This window comes from Eleutherodactylus coqui, chromosome 13 (genome assembly GCF_035609145.1).
Source record: "Eleutherodactylus coqui strain aEleCoq1 chromosome 13, aEleCoq1.hap1, whole genome shotgun sequence".
Classification (NCBI taxonomy): Eukaryota; Metazoa; Chordata; class Amphibia; order Anura; family Eleutherodactylidae; genus Eleutherodactylus; species Eleutherodactylus coqui.
The window spans coordinates 44,450,581-44,469,622 of NC_089849.1; the positions used below are offsets into that span (position 1 = coordinate 44,450,581).

At 43.8% G+C, this 19,042-nt stretch overlaps 1 protein-coding gene across 1 annotated transcript in view; it reads left to right on the forward strand.

The window, feature by feature from the left end:
• SRCIN1 (SRC kinase signaling inhibitor 1) overlaps positions 1-19,042 on the forward strand; it is a 121,145-nt gene that overhangs the window by 67,867 nt on the left and 34,236 nt on the right. Inside the window, exons 6-9 of the mRNA XM_066587804.1 lie at positions 2,462-2,624; positions 12,083-12,915; positions 16,364-16,456; positions 18,804-18,838. Coding sequence (XP_066443901.1) covers positions 2,462-2,624; positions 12,083-12,915; positions 16,364-16,456; positions 18,804-18,838 — 1,124 coding nt within the window. The remainder of the gene's footprint in view (positions 1-2,461; positions 2,625-12,082; positions 12,916-16,363; positions 16,457-18,803; positions 18,839-19,042) is intronic.

Consider the following 19,042-nt stretch of genomic DNA (forward strand, 5'->3'; position numbering starts at 1 on the left):
CTGTCCACTGCCTGTTGTCATGTGAAGTCCATCTCTAATAACAGAGCTGGATCACAGGAAGTGTGGTGTGGGGTGGGGTGCTTTGCCTGCTGCTGTCTCATGCTTCCCATTAAATTTTGTGGCTGCAGGTTCTATTTGTTTTCTCACCCTAGTTCTGGATTCACATCTACGCTGCTTAGTGTTGCTGTATAATGTCCTCCAATGTGTTACTTATTATGGTATGCTACAGAAAGATGGAGAAGAAATCCTGTTTTCCTATCTGTACAGTGTATGGCAGACATCATAGTAGCAGTTCCCATTCACCAGCTCATAGAACACTGAGAATTAAAGGTGGAGTCTGCAGAGGAGAAAACTGCTATAAACATTCAGTATACGTGTTGTATAATTATCAGATATAGTGGTGGTCCTCATATAGTCACATGGTAATGACCCTCGTGTGGTGCAGTGTTAGGGCAACAGAAATGCAGTCCTAAGCTCTCGCTCATGATCTGAAGGTTGTGGCTTCAATCCCCGCGTGGTTCAGGTAGCTGGCTCAAGGTTGACTCAGCCTTCCATTCCAAGGTCTGTAAAATGAGTACCCAGCTTGCTGGGGGGTAAAAGATGACTGGGGAAGGCAAAGGCAAACACCACGCAAAAACAGTCTGCCAAGAAAACGTCACGACGTGACGTCACCAGAGGAGTCAGTCATGACTTGGTGCTTGTACCAGGGGACTTTACCTTTATCTACTGTCATGGGAGGTTATTTTGAAAAGTCATCTGATAGTACAGGTATAATTTAAAGTGACCTGATGCACACTATGGCACTACACGCTGCTTTGATTGGCCTATGCTACCCATGGGACTAGCGCTGACCAGTCAGAACAGATTGTAGTGTCTTAGACTACCACTGCATTCTAATGGGCAGTGTACATAAGGTGGTCATAGAAGCAGTGCTGCCATCTTTGTTTGCCCAAGACCTCTGGTTCCAGGTCAAAATTCTCTCCTGGGACCAGAGGGGGAGGGAGGCATATTACCTGCAGATAGTTTTCTCTATCATCCATCTGATCCATCTGATCAGGGTCCTGTTTTCGGCATTCCAAGATGGTCGAAATAATCTTCAGACTACCTAATCACACATAGCGCATTCGTATTGTCGGACTACCAATGCACTACACCTGCTGTGTGTTTGGCCAGATCTGCTTATGTGATGTGATCAGCACCGGTCAATCAGACAGCAGTGCTCAGTGTGCATTGGGTAGTTAGAAAATTGCTGCAGCCTGTAGGTCGAACATAGGGTCTGAAACCAGTGGATGGAAGGTGCGGAAGAGAAGAATTGCAACTAATATACCCCCTCCTCTTTCCAGTCTCGGGACATAATTTTTTCCCCAAACCAGAGGGTCACTTAAAGGGTACATTCACACATAGCTGAGTTTTTCCACTTAGAATCTGTAGCAAATCTCCATGCGGATTAGCCATGAATTTCCCTCTTTACGTTGCAGTCCATTGATTATGAGAACTGGGTAATATTTAATTTCTCCCGTGGTGGAGTTGCAGGGAAATGGCGCGCATGCAATTCGATTCCCTACAGATGACATCTGATTTCCCCACAGATTACATCTGATCGCTGAGTGAGGTCTCAACAGCTGGAAACCTTGAGATCAATTTACGTCAGGGAACAATAAGGGATGGTCTAAAGCAGAAAACCCCTTTAATAGACAAGATGTTGAGTTTTGGGCATATAGATAAAACCCCTGAATCTGATAGCTAATGAGTGAGATACTTATGTATGGACCCATTTTTCTTCAACACATATATTGCACTGCAAATTGAAGATTGAGGACTTCGTCTTGCACAGGAGGTTCTACTGTGAAGACTGAAGAACAGCATGATGAATCTGCTGATTATAGTTATAGTAAGGCTGGGCTTACACGAACAGGTTGGATTCCGCATGTCATCCGCATGGAGTCTGCAGCAAAATAGAGCATGCTGCATTTTTTTTTCCACTCATGAAATACGTAATTCGTATCCATGAGTGTGAAGGGAATAATTAGAAAGTTCATGCCTGCATTTCCTTGCGTATCCTCTGCGCGAATGGCGATTGTGGATTCTGCAATTGGAATCCGTCTGTGTGAGACCCCCGCTAAGCCTGCCCATACATTTAGGAATGGCCATCGGCTAGATAGCCATCTTGACCAACCCTCCTATACAAAGGAGGATGTCAGGAGATAAGGTTCAGGCAAATTGTGACCGAAGAGGCTGCCATAGACATCAGATAATTGTCCGGTCCCATCAGTGGGTTCGGACGATCTAGATCTAATGTGTATAGCCACCCTAATTAATCAATTTACAGCTTAAGTTTAACAATTTATTTGTAAATGTCATACATAATAACATCAAGGACTCTCTTCTCCTGGGTGAACAGTTTGATGTTACTCACAAAGTTCTTAACTCTCTCTTTTTTATTTTTTTTTTATTTTCTCAGAGACATTCAGGACAGAAGTATTATAAAGATCTACCGGAAGGAGCCCATTTACTCCTCGTTTCCTGCTCCTCACATCACCAACGGGGACGTGAGAGTAAGCGGAAAAGACCGCTGGTCAGACTGCTGTCACCGGCTTTGGCTGGGTCTGGGCTGGGGGCTGGAAGTAGGTGGCAGCGATTGCTCCCAGCCCAGAAGCATGTGTGTCCTTGTGTGGAATGGGAGCCGTGCATGTGCATGACTGTTGTTTGTCTGCACAACCAGATTGCTTCTGGCTGTGAGATTAAAGATGTTGGCACATGGCGGTGTGTATACTGTTGTGTGCGGTTTTATGTTGTGTTTGGCTCTATGATGTAAATGCTTGTCTGTGTGTTACAAAGTAGATTAGGAAACTGTCATTGAGTGGTTTTCACACAACCGTGACTTGGGGCAGATCATTTGGCAATGCCACCAAATTCAGGTTAGACAAGCATTTGTATCAATCGGGGCTACAGCACTCTTGGATGCCTTGCCTTTTGATCATTGACCGTTGTGGGCTGATCTGGTGTCTTGTGAATTAAAGGGATCCTGTCATGTCCTATAAGTACAAGAAACTGAGTTATCCTGCTTATAGGACCGGGGACATGGAGTCTGTTGGTGTAATGTTTGTCTAGCTCCCTGTTCCCTGGCTGTTATGTGTGACAATTCGGGAACAGGAAACTGGCTAAGTATAAAAAAGGACCCCCAACCAACCCTTGGACTACAAGTTCCCTGTCCTCTAAGCGCCATAACTTGGCTTACAATGCTCCTTAGAATTGATAGGTTCTCTTCAAGCCAAGCCTGGCCGGTCTAGCTTGGAGCTATAAGGGGTATGGTTCTCAGAAGAGCTATAGCCCCTTCTTTTTAGCCATTTGTTGGGGGTTACATTGGTTGGACCAACACCAATAAGACATTGTTGGCCTGGATCCAGCTGATTGGTGGTTTCACACACAACATTTTAGTAAAAATGCCACTGTGGGTTTTTTTTAAACAATCTTATTTTATTGAGTATATCACAGAATGAAAATGCAGGTTACATTAATATTAAGGTTGAAAGACCTGGAAGCGTCAGGAACACGCAGGTCCCTAACAGAAATGATAAGTTTAATTACTGGTTAACATAAAGTTGCAATTAGATTTGCATTATTTATGTATAAAAGAGGTCATTACTGTCCTGCGATAATAATATTCTGGATTTAGGACAAACAGAAAACAAATAAGGTAATAAGGTCACCGATTAAGGCAATTGTGTCTAAATGATTCCGCCACTGCGGTTTTTGATGACATTTTCTGAGCGAAAGACAGGAGCGGATTCAAAAGAAGTGGAAGAAATAAAGGAAGAACTTCTACTTCTCGCTGGATCCTTTTTTTGGTTTTGGCTGTAAAAACTGCATTAACCCCTTGAGTGGCACGCCCGGAAATTTTCCAGGACGAGCTCCACTGCTCATAGCGACATAGCCCGGAAGATTTCCGGGCTATGTATCACTATGGGAGCTGCAGAGCACAATGCCACAAGCTGTGACAGTGTGCTCTGCCTGCACAGACCCACAAAGAACAAAGCAGGACATTGAAAAACCAGCAGAAGGTATTGCCGATCTGCCGGCAATGTCCTGCTTTGTTTACAGGTTGCCATAGAGACCATCGGCTTGTCAGAAGCAAGCCGATAGTCTGTGTGGCAGGGAGAGCTTGGTGCTTGGCTGTCAGAGGACAGCTAGGTACCAGCTCTTACAGCAGAGATCAGAGAAAACCTCAGATCTCTGCTGTGTTAACCCTTTACATGCTGCAGTCTATGTGACTGCAGCATGTAAAGGGCTGTCACTGTAGCATGTAAAGGGCTGTCACCATCGGACCCCTGGAATGTGATCAGGGGTCCTGATGGGTCCCTGTGGAAGTCCCCTAAAGGGACAAAAAAAAATTAAAAAATTAAAAAAAATTAAAAAATTAAAAAAGTTAAAAGATTATTAAAAAAATAATAAAAACACTTGTCTCCCTTTACTTTGTAAAAAATCAAAAATACAATTACACATGTGGTATCCATGCGTCGTAATGACCCAGAGAAGGAAGTTAATACATTATTTAACCCCTTAATGACATGGCCCCTTTTTTTCTTTTTTTCCCCATTTCTTTTTTTCCTCCCCCCTGTTTAAAAAATCACAACTTGTCCCGCAAAAAACAAGCCCTTATATGGCCATGTCAATGGAAAAATGAAAAAGTTATGGCTCTTGAGACGCAACTGCAAAATTAGTTGAAATTCAATGATTAGACCATTTTAAAAAACCTGCCCTGGTGGGCACGACAGGGTGGTAGGAAACCCGCCACTCAAGGGGTTAAAGTGCAGTCGTGTTTCTCCAAAAGGTGCTATGTGAGAACCCACCCTTATGGTGCTCTTACGCGGGCCGAAATAAGCCCACATTATGGACCGAAATCCACACCAAGTGTCATCGTGGATTTGGATGTGGACTTGCCAGCAGAATTAAGCTTACAGTTACATTGTGTTTACCTAAGCAAAACCTCAATTTTTTCTCCTTAGGGAGAGCACCTAGACGGTGAGTGAGGAGACTCAAAAGGCCATCCATGCTCCCCTGGGTAATATGCAAATAAGGGAGATGGAATAATACCTCCACAGCGCCACCTATTGGAAGGCAACATTCCTTCAAGCCAAAGTTAGACTCATAAGCAAAAAAAAAACACATAAAGTGCTCAAATCAAAGCAATATAACACCAGCTACCACAAAGTTATCTGCCCAAGAAAACATCAGCTTCATTTTCTACCAGATTTCCAATGGTTCGTAAACAATCGCTATGCTACCATAGACCGGAACACTCATTATCAGTCCTGACCGCTCAGTGATGTGTGCCTCGTCAAGACATGTTCCTGTATTATATCTGATACAATTATTTGCTAGGCTCATGTTTATTCTAGTGGGTGTCAGACATGGAGTAGAAAGCACTTACACCAGATAAGTTGTGTAAAGTTCAAGCTATGCAGTATATTTGCATTAAGTAATTCTGCCTTTTGCTACCCAGAGTAGTTCCAGCATCCTGCATCCAGAATTCAGTATACAGCAAGTAATAAGACGTGGGGCTTTGCATACATTACCAGTCACTCTCCTGAATCTGCTCTGTGCTAATGAGTCATCTCTCAGAGATCTCCTCTCACTTTCTTCCCCCCTGTTCCTATCTGCGGAGACTGGAGGTGTGATGTTGCTGCATATAAATGTCTACAGCTTCTTCACATCACAGGGATTTCCCTTCTTCTGCATAATGCACTTTTCATTACTGTCAGGGGAAGGGAGACAGATAGGTGGCAGGTAATATGCTTGTGATTTTTAATTAATATGTAGCGTGAATAACAGTCCTGCGAGCGACGGCTGATTTATGGAAATGGATTTAGGGGGCTTTTACTCGGAACGATTATCTTTCGCAGGAGCGAATGCGCAAATGATGTCACCGTTCGCTCGGGCAGCCATTTAGATACAAAGATAAGTTGTTTGTTTTTAACAGGATTGTTCAGTTGTTTAGTTCGCTGTATAAGTCATTGAGAACGCACGAACCATCGGTTTTCAAACCGAACGATTGGCGAGCGAGTTAATGATGATTATTATGCCTGCATGAAATGATCAATGAGGCTTGGTTCACACGGGATGGGTTTGCCGTGGAAATTCCGTGCAGAATATCTGTGCGGAAAATCCGCCCGCGGCTCCTAATCCCGGTATTAGCCGGCCATGTGGACGAGACTTTGCGCCGGCAATGCAGTGCGGAATTAACAGCTGCAGCTTGTCAATTTTTTTTTCCATTGCGGCCTCACCCCTCTCTGTGGGGAGAGAAAGCCGCAACGGAATGCCGGCGGACGAACCGCTCCAAAACCCGCGGCGAAATGCCACAGGTTTTGAAGCTGCGTCTCTCTCTCGTGGAAATCTCGTGGCTCTCACGGGATTTCCGTCTCGTGGGAACCCAGCCTAAGTGAACGAATTATCGTTCGTCATTAAATTCATGGCCGCGTTTAGACTTAACAATTATCGCTCATTTAAGGCCGCCTGCAGACAGCCGCGTCAGATCCCACTAAGAGAATCCTCGCAGCGGGATCCGACCCGCTACCCTGCAGGGACCAGTGTGGGTCTCACCTCCTCCCGCGGTTCCGGCTCTGTGATGTGCCGGCCAGCCGGCACATGCGCAGAGCGGAGCCGGCCCAGCACTACCGACATTCCTGTGCGGGCCTCTGCGAGACCCGCACAGAAATAGAACATGCCACAATTTGTTTTCCGCGCGTGATTTCACGCGGACAAATCGCGGCCGTCTGCCTAGGATTGAGTTTTCTAATGCAGGCGGGCACGGGCGAAAATTCTGCGGGAAATCCCGACGCAGAATTTCCGCCCATGTGCAGGGGGCCTAAATGATTTTTTGAACGATAATCGTTTCATGTAAAAGGGCCTTTAGCTGAGTCTTCTATACATGCATAGTATTTCCTATCAAATCACAGCGGTATAGAGATCTATATAAATTTAACTGAAACCCTTCACAGATATAGATTAAAATATAATGACATTTATTGAAAATTTCTAAAATTGTGGGCTCACATATAACACTTATAGACAATACGTAAAAAGGACAGGTAACATATAAGCAAAGAATAGGCCCTTATGGATATATGTAAGACAACGTATCTCTCGGATAGATTTTTAGAGATAGCTGCCGCTCATACAAATGAGAGAGGATAGAACTCCAGAAGGTGAAAGAGTGATATCCACGTCTAAGGATTATTTGTACTTAGATGTTGATATGGTACAGGAATTGGTGCCTGTACTAGGGCACAGTATTCTTATGTGTACTCTTGTTGCTAGAACACTTTATTTAATAACTTCCCATTGGTAGCACAGTTATTGTGTATACAGGTGCTAAACACATGGGCTCATTGTGTGTCAGTGATGCTGACCAGAACGTTTCGGAAAGCTCGCTCGACGCGTTTCCCTACCCATGTAGGGGGCAGTTCCTCAGGAGCGCGGGTAATTATTGCCCAAAAAGTACGTAAAAATAATAGAGCAACAGGATTAGTGCGTCAGGACATAGTCCTGCTGCAGTTTGATACTGCTGAGGTGATGCCACCTGTTCGATAGTCACCTCTTCTTGCTTGTCACTTCCCGTGCGGTATCTGTGTTGGTACCGCTATCGGGCTCTCTATTTGAATATTCAGAGAGGGAGAGGGTCATTCATCCCATCTGGCATATAAGATGGTATGTGCCAGTATTTGAATGCCTCAGATAGCACTTCCGTGTAGCAGATGGCGCCCTTTAATAAGGCTTAGTCACCGGCTACTACGGCAAGGCCAGGTGATACCCTCCTAGAGAATTCCTGTAATATCCATTAGGGTACTTGCATTGGTCTGTAGATTTCTGTGACCAGTGTGGATTAATGCAATACCCAGATGGAAATTGTTCTGTCTCTCAGTGTTTGTTAAAGCGAATGCTTCTCCAGGATCTATGGCCGACCCTTCTCACACAGCTGGTAGTTATCCTGGGTGTGTGATGAGGGCACTGCCTACACAGGTGAAGCTCAGGTAAGTAGCAATATAAGTCTCAGGTAGAGTTAGCTTCAGAGAATAGAGGGTTGTTTCGGCTAGACCTGGGGGATAATGCCCCTAAGTTCTTTCATAGAGACCAGGAAAGACAGAACCCCTACAGTGTCAATCCTAGCTGGATTAGACAGGGGTAAGAGGCAGGGACAGAGCAAGAGAGGTAGCGCCTGCGGCTCTGATGGTGAGCGGCCGGCTATATGCTGGAACTACACAAAGTTTTCTAAATATAAGATGTAGGGATTTTGGGATGAAAAGGGGTCAAGGGGAGTGTCCACAGGTGTAGGCAGACATAAGGGGCTTCTCCATACACTATCCTACCTAAAGTATTTGGACTCCCTGAGAATGGTTTATAACTTATTAGCCTGAACACGGAGGTGTACCATGATAGTCTAGACAATAATGTGCTGCTGACAATGTGGTAATACTTCCAACAAGACACCATTGTCACCTTGTCACAAACCCAGCGCTGTGTTACGTTGGTTTGAGGATATGGATGTTCCACAATTGGACTGGACTGTACAGAGTCCAAACCTAAACCCTGATACCCTAATGAACATCTTTGGGATAAGCTGAAACATCAGGCCCAGAAATATGAACAGCGACCATCTTCTTTGAGAAACGTTTGCAGGATGAATGGAGGGAAATACTAGCTGGTGTGTATCAGACATTAGTAGAAAGTATGCCACTGAGAGTATCCAATGTCATTAGGCTGAAGGAGCCCCACTAAGTAGTAACATATGGAAATAAATACTACTTTTGATTCTTGCTCAGGGGTCCTACTACTTTTGGTAGGATAGTGTAGCTCAATCTCAACCAAGAGTCAATCAACTAGATCAGTACTCCTTTAAATGGCCTTTATATAGGCTAATTTAGACTGTATGGGGGCAGAACAATCGTTCGTTCCCCGTATACTTTAATCATTGTCAGTAGGACATCTACCATTTATGTGGGGAGATGTGCTGCTGCCAACAATGGTCTCATCGGCCGAGGCAATGATCAAGTGAAAGCACAGTTTGGACGAACGTATTCATTATCATTGACTGGTGTAAGGGGAGCTCAAAAATATTCTTGCTTGTCAGCAGTTCATCTTCCCATGTACTCAGGGAATGTCCTTCTGACAAATGCATACTGTATGGGGGAAAACCATCATATTTGTGATCGTTTGTCACCAGGCTTGCAGTAGTCTACAGCATGTAAAAGTGTTGATTGGACATTAATTCACATATTGCCGATCAGCGCCCGTTAAAGAGTGCCAGTCAACAATATGGCATCTTGATCAGCACTTATTACTGCCTCTTACATGCGGCAAACCATTTCTGGTGTGGGGGCAAAAAAATCATTAAAGGGGTTTTCCATGCAATAGTAGGTCATCAATAGTTGTTTGGGTAAAGTCCACCGCTCGGGATCCCGGCCGATTAGCTGTCTCTATCTACAACCGCCAGCTGTCAGTTACTTATTTTGCTGCCCTTTCATGGCCAAGTGTCACTCTGCTTTACTATGCCACCTCGGCATTGCAAGTACAAAATCCTGATAGGATACTTTATTTCTCCCCACCATATCTACAGTACCTCCTTATACAAGACTATTATATTCACACACATTACCAGACAGACCTCAGCCTGCAGTTACAAGCACTGGCCACTACACAGGGATCGATGCAGCGGTGGACCCTGATTGATGAACTATTGATCATCTGTCCTGAGGATGAGTCATCAATAGTACTTTTGCCTGGAAAACCCCTTTAATAAGATTATTCATCCCCATGCAATTTACATTTGTCAGCAAAATGTCCCATTTACACGGGAAATCTACCACTGGCAAGCAAGCATTGTTTGCTTGCAAAAATGATGCAATCAGCTGACAAATGAGCGTTTGCTTGTTTGTCCAATGATTGGAGACATGTTCACAAGGGCTGATAACTGGGAACAGACGTTTGGTCATTTGGTGATCATTCGTCTATGTAAAAGGGTCTTTAAAGGACCGAAAATCTGCCTGTGTAAAACCACCCTTAGAAACAGGCAGTGCTGTATGTATCTGCAGGTTATAGATGTCTCTGCTTGACTTGCTGAATATATGTGTACAATATGTAGCCTGTATGTGCCAACCTATGTATGTTTGTGCAATAAGTCAGCAAGTGTGCTGTTTGTCTACTGTAAAAGAGCTACACGGAGCTGTATGTAGAAATAACACATAGAGTTGTAATTAGAGATGAGCGAGTATACTCGCTAAATGCAATTGCTATAGCGAGCATTGCCTTTAGCGAGTATCTCCCCGCTCGAGACAGAAGGTTCAGGTGCCGGCGCAGCGGTGAGTAGCGGCTGTCAGCAGGAGGGAGCGGGGGGGGGGGGGAGAGAGAGATCTCCCCTCCATTCCGCCCCGCTCTCCCCCGCAGCTCAGTGCCCGCTGCCAACACCCGAACCTTCCGTCTCGAGCGGATAGGTACTCGCTAAAGGCAATGTTCGCTCGAGCAATTGCATTTAGCGAGTATACTCGCTCATCTATAGTTGTAATGTGTATGTTTGGAGGTGCAGCTTCATGGTATATGCACTCAATCAATGTATGGATGGAGGTATGGCTTTGGTTGGATTTGCTCTGAGCTACTGTATGTATGGCATGTATGTAGGGCTGGGTCAGAGTCTGCGGAGACATCTCTTCAGACGTGTCGGGATGCTCTTTCTGATATTTGTAAAGAAGAAAATGAAAGATAACACGGCCTAAATTATACCGCCATACAGTATCAAATAGCAATGACTCAGAATGCTGGCATAGAGGGCCTACATAACAATGCCATGCAGTGTGCATATAATAGGGCATTATTAATAAGATTAATCATTATATAGCGCCACTATATTCCACAGCACTTTACAAATCAGAGGGAACATAGACACAATAAGGCGTTACATACAGTATTAAACCAATAGGCAATGTGAATGAAAGGGGTGAGGGGCCTGATCACAAGAGCTTACGATCTTTGAGAATATAGGAGGTGACACAAGAGACAGCACTGCTTGTTCTGTGCAATGATTCAGCTATCTTTTATATAAATAGGGTAGTATACATAAATCTGTATGAGCCATTCACCAGATGATATCTATGTATATAAAGAATGGAGTTCATTAGTATATGTGAGGGATACAATGGGATGAAGGGATCGGGTTCTGAGAGGTACCTGGAGAAGAGTTAGATTAGGGGATGGAATAGGCTTCCTTAGAAAGAGATGTGTTTTTAGGGAACACTTAAAATAATGGGCGTTGGGGATTAATCTACTAGTCTGGGGTAGCGCATTCCGGAGAAATGGTGCAGCTCAGAAAGAATTTTGAAGACAGGAATGGGACGTTCAGAAGAATTTAGCATTCTACAATGCCCAGGTACTACCATAGTATAGTGCCTAAACGATGTCACAGTTGGCGCCATGAGGTACATTTGCAACAACCCACAAAAAAATACGTTTATAAAGGATACCCATGGATTGATCGAGGGCTTGATATCGCGGAGACCACAAGACAATTGTTCTTTAACATTCTAGTAATCTGGCCCTGCATGCTTGTGTACATACATAGCTACTTGGATAGAAGTTCTGTAAATTGTGGCTGCTTATGAATGAAATGAATATTACTTGATGAACCATTTTGGATGAATTATGTGCGTCCCGTTTCACATGTCTTGTGTATATGCATTGTGTCTATCCATAGACCAGCATGAATATATTAGATATACTTACAAGGTGCATGTCTGTAGTGTAGAATAGGAAGTATTTAATCCTTCGCTAGTTAATTTCACCCTTTTCTGAGATACTATTCATAATTCTGTACCATGAGGAACACTCTTGTCCTTTCCTTTCCTATCAGAGTGTGAGTAGAGTTAATGGTGGTTTAATTCATAATACATCAAAAGCATGTCTTGTAGTTTGAGATACAAATAATAGATTGCACTGGTAGATGTTCATTATTCAAAATTGTCTTGCATGCCGTTATATTCTCGTATTCAGAATATCTTGGTCCTCCTGACCATGTTCTGCAACTTTCCTTTTACAGCGTGAGATGATGTATGGGTCCAGAGATTCTTCGCCTACTCGACGCATCAATAGTATGTCTCCTGCTCCTCACTTGGCCTCGGGATCCCCTCCTCCCGTACTTCAGTCCTCTTCCCCGGCACGCTCCCGCATGTCATACAGTGGTGGACGGCCACCTTCCTATGCTGGAAGTCCCGTGCATCATGGGGACAGAATGTCCGGTCTTCCTCCAGCCCAAGGAGTCTCTCCTAGTCCTAGTGCTATCTTAGAGAGACGGGATGTGAAGCCTGATGAAGATTTGTCCAACAAGAATGTGGTGCTGGTGAAGAATGAAGGACTTTATTCAGATCCTTATGGAATGGTCCATGAAGGAAGACTTAGCATTACATCCACTCAGTCCCTAGCTGGACTTGGGGACCCTTTTGCATACCCAGGAGGGTTATACAAACGTGGATCAGTGCGCTCCCTGAGTACATATTCTGCAGCTGCTCTACAGACAGATCTAGAAGAAGGAATGTACAAACCCAATTCTCAGATATACGGAGACACCTATGGTCCTGGAATGGGTTTCCGTATTCCACCGTCCTCACCACAAAAGGTGTCAGATGGAAGAATGGTCGATGTTAACCAGAGTCAAGGCCCCCATAGCCCTTATTCAGGGCCCTCCAGTCGCTCTTCCCCTGTACGCCAGACATTTCGCAAGGATTCTTCATCTTCTGTTTTTATGGACAGCCCTGTTGGTAAGCAAAGGAATCCCAGCTCTTCCTCTGGCACAAATGAAATATTCCCTGGACCAGGTGAACGTCCTCTGTCTGGTTTCAGCTCTCCAGTGCCCACTAAAGAGGTGGAGACAAGGTGAGAATGGTGGCCTGTTACTTTTGGTCTCTGATGATTATGGCCATCCATAATCCATGTAGCTAATACCAAGTTATTGCATTTGCATGCTGTAATTCTTATCTAAAGCTAGTCATATGATACGTGAGTACAGGATGTACTATTTTATTACATGGCAGATTTTTCTTTATGTTTGTGAGTCTGTTGCAAAATAGGAATGTCATATGTAAGCTTTATATACTGAATGATCACTGCATTAGAAACAGCTGGCACACAACATCTTGGGATCAGTAGCGTGGTACCACGTGATAGGCATGTCACGATCTGCTCTTAGATAATGTGCTGACTTCTCTGTGCAGCAGAAGGCAGCACTTGGCAGTCATGGGTGGTGACTTGAATGACCTTGACAGTGGGCAGATTGTATCAAGAGTGTACCAAGGCTGGTTGAACCATGGACAGACATCAGACAGAAGATCACTCAACGGCATGCCACGTGTGGTTGGTCCTAGAGGCGTGCATCAGTTGGCACATCTGGCATGCCATAGTAAACTAACTGACCCAGCAGTATAACAGCGGGGAAGTTAGACTGATTTCCAGTGACCAAACAGAGTACCTTGCATTGACTGGGGTGTAATAGCCAGAGACCGGCAATAGTGCCTGTCATGACTCCACCTCATTGCCAATAATGCCTCACATGGGCCCAAGAAAGACATAACTGGACTTTGGACACATAGCACAAGGTCATTTGGTATGATGAATCCCATTTTCTGTAGAACCATTCAAATGGTTGGGTCCACATCTGGTGTAAATGGCAAGAATCTGTATCCCATAGGTGTACCATTAGGGTTCAACAGGCTAGTGGTGGCAGTGTCATGATCTGGGAAACATTTTCCTGGCACAGTCCAGGACTGTTGATCAACATTCCACAATCCTTGAATGGTGAACACTACAGGGACCTGTTAGCTGACCATCTGCACCCATTTCCTTAGGAGGTCTTCCCTGACCACAGTCCCATCTTTGAACAAGACAATGCTCTGTGTCATCGAGCTCGGATCACTAGGGACTGGTTGGAGGAACATGACAATGAATTCTCCACACTGATTTGTCCCCCAAACACACCAGAGAGTAACCCCATTGAATATATTTGGGATATGCTGGAAAGGGCTGTGAGATCTGCGCCCATTTATCAACAAAATGTGTCCCAACTGAGAGAGCTGCTGCAGCGGGCACGGGGCAAGTTGAGTACGGAAGATGTTCGCTACCATGTGGAATCTGTTCCCCAATGTCTGAAAGCCATGATCAGCCAGAAAGGTGGACCAACTTTTCAATGAGTAGGTGTTCCTAATGCAGTGATCGTTCAGTGTATACCTGAGTGCTATCAAATAACAGAAAGGGCATATAAATAATGAAGGCAGATAATGAGAGCAAGCAATAGGATTGCAGAGCCGGCATGGTAGGTCCTAAACTTTTCATAGACTTTTGGTTGGAGTAGACCTTGCAAAGTGACTTAGTAAATTAGAGTACTGAATGCCAGAAAGTTGCCAATGCTTGATTGCCTATATACCAGAAGACCAACATGTAGCTAAATAAACTGTATAAATGTTATATCTCTGGAGAAGCTATTATACAAAGTGCATGCAACATAAATCCTCACTATGAGACAAATTGTGGCACCACCAGCACTTTCATTATAATGGTTTTAATATACATATATATTCCAAGCTTTTGCATTTGGAGACATTGTGGAGATCACTTAGTTCTTACCTCAATAAATTCCTTAAAAGCGTAATATAAAAATATTTATGCGGCTTCTCCGCAATCAGAATACAACGCGATAAGATGAATTCTGATAATTAACACATTTCAAGGTATTAATAAATCAACATGCCTTATGCCAAGATAGCTGTCCAATAATGAGATGTTTATTGCTGAAGTGTTCTGCTGCTGGCGTATTCATAAATGCATCATTTATTAATTAACCTGATTAATGGATCAGCGCAGACGCTTCTTCATTAATATGATCCCGGCATCTGTAGAAGAATCATACGTGCAAAGATCTAACAATGGACGAGAGAACAAAGTGTCTTCAGCCACAGCATAAAGGAGCATTTGTGACTTTAATTCCTCCATTTCCATATATTAGTCTTAGGAGCTAATTTCACTGAATACAGTATTGACCCTTTCCAATCCACTGGCTGACATCTAAAGACATTCTGATGGAAGGCTGTACAGCTTCTGATGTCGGAAGACGTCCGACAGGGTCTTACTGTATATTACTGGCCGCTCTGTTGTCAGGGGCCTCTCCAGCATGTCCCTAACCGCAGTACTGGCTCTAGCCAGCAGGTGGCGCCATTGTATAATGGCAGAAAGAGAAAGCCCCCTAGGAAACCCTGAATTCAAAATTGGATTGCAAAGGGTTAAAGGGACACTTTGGTGATTTTTTTTTTCATTCATTATGTAACTAGCCCCCCATTATATATAAGTGGGCCAGTGTTACCTTGGTTAGTTATTCCTTTCTATCTGAATCTCCTGGCCACCTTCTTCACAGATGATCATGTGATCTCATTCTGACCAGCTTAGATTTACTTGGGTTTGAGTATTTTCAAACTAGTCAAACTAGCCAGAATAACTCCTGTGTGATATTACAGTGTGTACACACAAGCTCATCAGAGGGGGACTCGGGCACTCCTTTCAAAGTTGCTGATGATGATTACACAGCTTCTGTCATACAGTTGTAATAGAGGAGATCATAGCTCATCCTCCTGACTGCATACGTATGGTCTGTAGCTTATTTAGATGAATATAGAATGCAGAAGGATTATAGCAATGTCCTGCCTGGAAGCAGAGATGGTACGACTGTACTTTGTCACGTGATGTTGTACTAATTCATCATGGGAACGTTAGAGCATATAGAAAGTGAGCAGGGAGAACTCTTAAGAAACAACATGGTGCCAGACAAGCATCAGACAGGAGGCTGCACTGCATGGAAGTGACTGCAATCAGGTGAGGGATGCAAGGAGTGGCCCTTTAAAGGCATTGTAGCACAATTGCAAAGTATTCCTTATCCATACTATAGGAAATAACTTGTTGTTTGTTCGTGGGGGTCTCACCATTGAGGCATGACCGATTTTAAGAAAGTGACATCTGTGTCCCTTTCTTATGTCACTGCAGGGCTCACACATCAGTGCGATATCACTGTGAAGGAAGCGCTGGCCGAGCATGCACTGTAAATGGGGCTTATGAAAGTTAATGGAGTACTAGTGCGCTTGCAGGTGGTGCAAAAACCCTGCAGTGAGAGGGATGGGGGACGTGGGAACCCCATTCTCAAGATTGTCAGGGGTCTCAGAGACCCCCAGTAATCATCAAGTTATCCCCTATCCTGTGAATAGGGTATAACTTACAAGTGCAGTACAGCCCCTTTAAGTATTTGTCATACAGCGATTAATATTCCTATTGTTTTATTTTGCAGAGAACGGATGGAAGCAATGGAGAAACAGATTGCTAGTTTGACGGGCCTGGTTCAAAGTGCACTCATGCAGAGTTCCCTCACCGAATCACCCAGGTAGACCCTGACAGGGAATGAGCATTGTATTATGGTTCAATACTCTATGATGACCATGCAGGGGTCACAGGGGTTTATGACCCTAGCAAGTAGTCACCTTCCATGAGAGTCTTGGTAGGCAGGAAGTATGCTGGTAGATCACTGATGCTTAAAGGTGCCCATACACCTTCCTTAGCTGTCGAACAAATGTTTTGCCAATGGCTACTCCCCATGCACTTGCACGCTCAGCCGCATATATTTTCAATGGGGAGAGTGAAATAAATATGCTGGCACAATTTCAATACAGCTCATTTGGCTGATAGCTATTTCCTTCAACTCATCTATACACCTGAACGCTTGGTTTGGCCAAGTGTTCATGTATTTTAAGTGAGAACAGGGGAGAAAGCCCCAATCGGGCAGCTTTGACAGTGGATCATCTCCAGTTGGGACAAAAAGATCATCATTGAAACTCAATGCAATGTGGTTGACCCTTCTTTTCTGACTGTCGCGAAAGTCAGGAGGTCTCCATATATATATATATGAGAGTCATCGGGTCCTGCCAAAATCAGCAGGTTCAGGTAACTGTAGTGTAATGTGTATTATGGTTTTAAACCACTGGGAGACGCCTCTAGTGGAGGCTTATCAAAAGGATCAAGGGTTGAAATTCGACATGTTGAACCCTTCCTTTCCCTGCTGTCATCTGTTGGGTAAATGTCAGGGTGCCCCGGTACACACATGATATTCAGTTGGTACCTCTAAAATTGGTGGCATTGGCCAACTTTCTCATGTGTATGAAATTCTTTAGTTCAACAATAAGTCCGCTTCATAGTATTGAACTAAAGTGGTGGCAAATATTAGTGTAGTCCACTGTATTTGTTTCTGTTGCGTTACCTCTACATTAGCGGATACAAGATTCTTTTTTTGTTGTAAATATCTGTATACCAGAGTTCATAAATGTCCACCGTCCATATTAGGAGTTAGATGATGGCCTTAAAAGAAAGAGACCTCCGTAAGGTCCCTTTGACTGTATTCTTCCCATTGACCGATGGGCCATTGCTGATTTAGCTGCATTTTTACCACTAGAATAGTCCTTTCATTGGCGGTCAGTAGCTTAATCCTTCTTGTTCATACACCCACACACCACGATTTGTACTTGGTTAAAGCGATTGGATACAGAATTATTTGTCAGACCGCCGAAGGCTTGGAAGACTGCCATTATGTAGCACAATATAACCATGATGAGCGCCAGCTGATAACATTATTTTTATACATTAATTTCTTGACAAAATATACTAATCTGTTGTAAATTATCACTTTGGTCATTTACTTGGGGCGATTATAGTTAAGTTCTCTTATTGTTGGTTGCAGGGGTGAAAAATCACTCTGAGTAAATGAGCCTTAATGTGTACCCAATATTGTAATTTATGTCTTAAGAAATCGCCAACAAGAGCAAGTTCCTAATATGTTAGGAAGGAATATAATGCATAGTTTCTTTAGTGCAAGGGGTTCCTTTGTGCCCCCACCCCATACGTACTATATATTTTGGGCTGCTTGTTGCTGCTGCTAGTGGGTGGATCTGTTTTACAACTGTAGTCTAATTTATGGGTAGATGTGGGTTCACCAGTAGCCTCCCTTGGCAATGAAAGCTGATTCAGCTACTGAACCCTAATTATACCGGAGGGCTTCCACAAAAAAATGGGTACGTCATAGTGACCACCCATTAAACTGGAAAGTTCAGTTAAGAAATTGAACTGAATTTTGTATGTGAGGTCAAGGTCAACTTAAAGTCATCTTGGCCAAACATGGCCGCTGAGAACACCGCTGATTACGAGGTGGCTGGTAAGATGGAAACAGTTGAGCTCAGCTGAGTTACGCTGTTTCTATAGCTCTCATAGAAGTTAATGAAGGTTATGCAAACAGCATAACATAGTGAGCTATGTGTTTTTCGCATCTCCTGAGTTACGGTAACAACGTAGCCTGCTGTGCTATCCTGTTTGTGTCACTCCCATTGACTTCTATGGGAGTTACAGAATTAACGTAGCACTGGTTGCTCAGCTATTGGCCTTCTCCTGACCCCCTCCTGACTAGAGCATTCATGGTGCCTGCGGCAATGGGGGCCCTAACTCAAGATAGGTGCAAGTCTCCGAGCTAGAGGAGGCCGTCCTTGTCAGAGTTTTATGGCATGGTCTGTGAATATGCCATGAAAGTCTGAGCTAGGAATACCCTCTTTAAAATCTAATTAGATTCGTATATTTTAGTATGTTGTGTGATCGGTGGATTATTAATTGAGCATTATCAATTACTTTCTGATATGAGTTTCTTTTTTTGTTCTCCATTTTGAAATGTATTTTGCAATGTCTATTTCTAGTGACAAGACGGAATCAATAAACAGCGGATCAACAAGTGAGTACTGGTTAAATCAATTATGATGTAAAGTGGAATTCCATTAAGAAACAAATTAGCAGATTCCAATGATTATATCCTTAAGGAGGCTAGTACATGGGCACGGGTAGCACTCGTGAATTAGCGCTAATTGTTGGGCTGCCTCTGGACTTGCTACTTGAAACAATGGCAAGTCCAGGTAGAGCCGAGCAATTAGTGGTAAAT